The sequence below is a fragment of the Danio aesculapii genome, chromosome 22 (assembly GCF_903798145.1).
Source record: "Danio aesculapii chromosome 22, fDanAes4.1, whole genome shotgun sequence".
In the NCBI taxonomy this organism is placed as follows: domain Eukaryota; kingdom Metazoa; phylum Chordata; class Actinopteri; order Cypriniformes; family Danionidae; genus Danio; species Danio aesculapii.
This window is the reverse complement of record NC_079456.1, coordinates 33,688,126-33,694,066: the sequence shown is the minus strand read 5'-3', so window position 1 is coordinate 33,694,066 and position 5,941 is coordinate 33,688,126. Positions and strand designations below refer to the sequence as shown.

Sequence of the window (5,941 nt, the reverse complement as noted above, 5' to 3'; positions counted from 1 at the left end):
CTCAACTTGAGATAGAGGTAAAGTTGGTTTTATATTCGGATATTCAGAGATTCTGCTTAATAACATACCTTCAGAAAAGTGTTCTTTGCAAATTTTAAATTGGGAAATCAAATTATGGCAATAAAACTGATTCTGATTCTGATATTAGCAGCCAATGACAACCATGTTTACAGTCAATTAGATAGTGTTGATATTGTTTTGAAGTCATACTTAAATGCTAATTCTGATTAAATATTCAAATAAGCGTGGTAAACAATATAGAGACAGTTAAATGAATGAATGTGCGAATATAAAACCAACTTTACCTCTATCAATTTGAGTTCAATCCTGCAGGGTGGTTTATTATTTCGACATTGACAGGGCAGGTGCTAACCTATTAGCAGCTTCAGCTACCAACCAACCCAGTAATATATCTGGCACAAACCAGTAAGCCAGTACAGGACTAGTTGTGAGTACTAGTTCTCATCATGTCAGAGTTTGATTTGATGGACAGTTAGTTTGAGTTTGATTGACAGCTCTCATCTTAACTGCCGCCCAGTGTTTCTGTCTGCTGTATTCATACAAATAAAAAAGAGGTTTACTCACTGCGGGTCGTCTTCAGAGTTTAGAGGGGCTCCTGGCTCTGGGATGTCCTGAACTGGTTCTTCTGCTCGGACTTTAATACTGGATTTGTTCTTCAGAATGCCTTTAATGGGTCGCGGTGCTGCCATAACCGTCAAACCCACCCACAACTCCTCTTTTACACTGTTTACGACTCAAACAAGCGACTGAAATGCGCCGTGGCTGCTCCGAAACCACCCTCCGACCCAACTCGCTGTGTCGCCCGCCTTAGATGAAAGTTAAACGCTGTTTGTGAGGAAAGTTTGAAAAAGAGGACTTGATTTCTGACAGAACTCGCGCACTTGCCCATTTACAGCGAGGAAAGGAAATAGGGCGCCGCAGTCGGTCTCACGCTTTCCGTTCTCGCGAGAGTAGCGGGGTTGCCATAGAAACGTAACTCTAGTGGGTCGAGTTGCTGCGCCATTTTGGGTGAGGCTGTAAGGTCCAGTATTGGAGCAGTACAACCAGGGTGCAAATTACAGGGGGGGTTGGAGGATCTCACCCCCTTTGTTAACACTTGATCGCAGCCGAATGCCAAGATTTATGTGGAATTCTGCTCATTAAATAGTTTTATGTGATCTGTGTCTTAAATAATATGTATAAATTGAATATTAAAACATAGGTTTTCATTTGACCCCCCCTATAATAGTTCATACCATTATGAATGCATAATCGCGCCTATGCAAGAAGTCATTCAACAGTCTGAAACTGTTCACACAAGACACATTTCCTGTAAAATAGGTGTTTTTATTTACATATAGCGAAAAAGTCAAATTTGATGCGTAGTTTATATAGTTTGAGTTCTACAGTAACCTCCAAAGCAGCGAATCAGAGGATACTGTAGGCCAGAAAACACCAAATATCCCTCAAAACACTGAAAACGTAAGTATTTTTTATTAATAAATTAGATATATTTTAAATAAATGCATAAATTTCATTTACTGACGCATGTATATGCTTGTAGCATGTATATGCCCCCCCCCCCAAAAAAGTAATATATTTACAGTGGTTTGGGATTACGCAACGACGCCATCTACATGCAGAACGTTGCAAATACGACTATGTAAAAAGACGACTAATTTTATTTGTATGAAGACACCTGGCACTCATACACAAGTGTTAATATAAACTGTTTAATCAGGCCAGTAGCCAGCCTGGCTGTTTTTTTCTCGAAGAGTGGACCTTTTTGCAGTTATTAACTTCATTTTCTATTTAATTATTAAATAGTGTATTTAGTGACATTTTAATCACTGTTTTAAACTGGATTAGCTTGTCGGATGGTCATCAAAACTACTTTTTGATGTACTAAAAATATTTCCTAAAGATTTAAAGAAATATTAAGAAAAAATAATACGTGTTTTTATATATATATATATATATATATATATATATATATATATATATATATATATATATATATATATATATATATATATATACATATATATATATATATATACATATATCATTGGGAAAAGAAATGAAACCTGTTAAAGATTTAAATTAAAAACTGCCTACTGTCATTTAATACACAAATAGCAAACTGAGCAGCACATTCAACTTTCCCTCATTTAAAGTACATTTAAAAAATCATGGATAACAACAATAGCCTAATTAGTAGGAAAATGAACTTTAATATGGGCCACTTTTGGTGCTTCACACTTTTTATTGGTCATTTTTTTCTTTTTTAGGAATAAGATATAAGATTTTTTTTCTTTATTTAACAACAATACTGTAGGTCAGTAAGATAACTTGACTTACGTCCGATTCCGCTTGCATTTCATGGGTTATTTTCACAAGTTATTATAGCTCAATAGTTAAAACTGGACAAATGCCCTGCTGAAAAAAACAGCATATGCTTGTAAGGTATGTTTTGATGCTGGTATGCTGGTCTTGCTGGTTTCATTGCTGGTCTTGCTAGTTTCAGTGCTGGTTTTGTTGGTCTCGATGCTGGTCTAGTGCTGGTCCAGCAATTGAACCAGCAAGACCAGCATCAAAACCAGCAAGACCAGCATCAAAACATAAATTTACATTTTTTCAGCAGGCTGAGCTTATGTTTTGGGCAGGTTTTGGGCATAGGCTGTAAAATATAGGTTTTGGGACAAATTCTGGACTTTCATCATGGGGGGGTCTTTCGAACCACCCGAACCCCCTGGCTATGGGTTTGTTAATGTTTATTTATTTTGTGCAAGCCTTAAATCTAAAAGTACAAAATGATTATATTTACTCAAATCGACACATTCTTGTAGAAGAATGGGCTAAAGCAGGGGTGCCAGAACTTGGTCCCGGAGGGCCGGTGTCCTGCATATTGTAGATCCAACCCCAATCAGACACACCTGGGCTAGCTAAATAAGCTCTTTGTAGGCTTGCTAGAAATGTTCTGGCAGGTGTGTTAAGGCAAGTTGGAACTGAAATCTGCAGAACACCGGCCCTCCAGGACCGAGTTTGGACAGCCTTGGGCTAAAGCTTTTAGATGCTAAAGCTTTTAGATGCTAAAGCTATTAGATGATGTGTATTGTTGTTTTTGGTCATTACTTCTAGCCTGTTTGTTATGAGATGATGTTTGTCATAATTCTTGTAAATATTCTGGAAATACAAAATAAAAAAGTACATTAAAAATGTAAAAGAAAAAAGTACAGGAGCAGTGTTTTGTAAGTTACATCAAAATTGTATAGGTCATGGGTAGGCCCACACAGTCTCTGCACGCGCAGAAATCTGCATATTTTTAGCCCATCATTGATTCTATATATTTACTTGTGTAAATGTGTGTCTATTTATATTTATTCAGTTTTAAATTATGCATTTGTTCATTTTCTTTTCGGCTTAGTCCCTTTATTAATCTAGGGTTGCCACAGGGGAATGAACCACCAACTTATCCAGCATTTGTTTTACGCAGCGGATGCCCTTCCAGCTGAAACCCATCTCTGGGAAACATCCATACACACACATTCACACACATACACTATGGACAATTTAGCCTACCCAAATAACCTGTAGCGCATGTCTTTGGACTGTGGGGGAAACGGGAGCACACGGAGGAAACCCACGCAAACGCAGGGAGAACATGCAAACTCCACACAGAAATGCCAACTGACCCAGCCGAGGCTCAAACCAGCGACCTTCTTGCTGTGAGGCGACAGCACTACCTACTGCGCCACTGCGTCGCCCTCAGTTTTTAAATTAATTTCAGTAATATTATTGACTAATATGAAAATATTTATATGATTTATTTACAATACCGCTAGTAAAATAATATTTTCTTTTCTTATATTATATAAAAGACTTGCTTTAAAATCATAAGAAGAAAAAAAGATTAGTTTGAAAACAAAATAATTAATGTTAACTAGATATTAAAGTTTGAGGACAAACTTTATGGTGGCTTGAAAAGCCGAGTCTGAATTAGCATGTTACTAGCATGAATTAGCAGGTAACTAGCATGATTCTAACATAAATTAGCATGTAACTAGCATGATTCTAGCATGAATTAGCATGTTACTAGCATGTTTCTAGCATGAATTAGCATGATTCTAGCATGAATTAGCATGTTACTAGCATGTTTCTAGCATGAGTTAGCATGTTACTAGCATGTTTCTAGCATGAATTAGCATGTTACTAGCATGATTCTAGCATGAATTAGCATGTTACTAGCATGTTTCTAGCATGAATTAGCATGTTACTAGCATGTTATTAGCATGATTCTAGCATGAATTAGCATGTTTCTAGCATGAATTAGCATGTTATTAGCATGATTCTAGCATGAATTACCATGTTACTAGCATGATTCTAGCATGAATTAGCATGTTACTAGTATGATTCTAGCATGAATTAGCATGTTACTAGCATGTTTCTAGCACGAATTAGCATGTTACTAGCATGATTTAGCATGTTATTAGCATGATTCTAGCATGAATTAGCATGTTTTTAGCATGAATTAGCATGTTATTAGCATGATTCTAGCATGAATTAGCATGTTACTAGCATGATTCTAGCATGAATTAGCATGTTTCTAGCATGAATTAGCATGTTACTAGCATGATTCTAGCATGAATTAGCATGTTACTAGCATGATTCTAGCATGAATTAGCATGTTATTAGCATGATTCTAGCATGAATTAGCATGTTACTAGCATGATTCTAGCATGAATTAGCATGTTACTAGCATGATTCTAGCATGGATTAGCATGTAACTAGCATGATTCTAGCATGAACTAGCATGTTTCTAGCATGAATTAGCATGTTATTAGCAAGATTCTAGCATGAATTAGCATGTTACTAGCATGTTTCTAGCATGAATTAGCATGTTACTAGCATGATTCTAGCATGAATTAGCATGTTACTAGCATGATTCTAGCATGAATTAGCATGTTACTAGCATGTTTCTAGCATGAATTAGCATGTTACTAGCATGATTCTAGCATGAATTAGCATGTTACTAGCATGTTTCTAGCATTAATTAGCATATTACTAGCATGTTTCTAGCATGAATTAGTATGTTATTAGCATGATTCTAGCATGAATTAGCATGTTTCTAGCATGAATTAGCATGTTATTAGCATGATTCTAGCATGAATTAGCATGTTACTAGCATGATTCTAGCATGGATTAGCATGTTACTAGCATGTTTCTAGCATGAATTAGCATGTTACTAGCATGTTTCTAGCATGAATTAGCATGTTACTAGCATGATTCTAGCATGAATTAGCATGTTACTAGCATGTTTCTAGCATGAATTAGCATGTTACTAGCATGATTCTAGCATGAATTAGCATGTTACTAGCATGATTCTAGCATTAATTAGCATGTTACTAGCATGATTCTAGCATGAATTAGCATGTTATTAGCATGATTCTAGCATGAATTAGCATGTTACTAGCATGATTCTAGTATGTTACTAACAAGATTCTAGCATGAATTAGCATGTTACTAGCATGGATTAGCATGTTACTAGCATGTTTCTAGCATGAATTAGCATGTTACTAGCATGATTCTAGCATGAATTAGCATGTTATTAGCATGATTCTAGCATGAATTAGCATGTTACTAGCATGATTCTAGCATGAATTAGCATGTTACTAGCATGATTCTAGCATGAATTAGCATGTTACTAGCATGATTCTAGCATGGATTAGCATGTAACTAGCATGATTCTAGCATGAACTAGCATGTTTCTAGCATGTTATTAGCATGATTCTAGCATGAATTAGCATGTTACTAGCATGATTCTAGCATGAATTAGCATGTTACTAGCATGTTTCTAGCATGAATTAGCATGTTACTAGCATGATTCTAGCATGAATTAGCATGTTACTAGCATGTTTCTAGCATGAATTAGCATGTTATT

The 5,941-nt window shown here is 36.0% G+C and overlaps 1 protein-coding gene across 1 annotated transcript in view; it reads right to left on the bottom strand.

Annotated features, from left to right (window-relative positions):
- ppp1r2 (protein phosphatase 1, regulatory (inhibitor) subunit 2) overlaps nucleotides 1-947 on the bottom strand; it is a 35,612-nt gene extending 34,665 nt beyond the window's left edge. The window contains exon 1 of the mRNA XM_056448211.1: nucleotides 586-947. Coding sequence (XP_056304186.1) covers nucleotides 586-710 — 125 coding nt within the window. The 5' untranslated portion in view covers nucleotides 711-947. The remainder of the gene's footprint in view (nucleotides 1-585) is intronic.
- Between the last annotated feature and the right edge of the window lie 4,994 nt (nucleotides 948-5,941).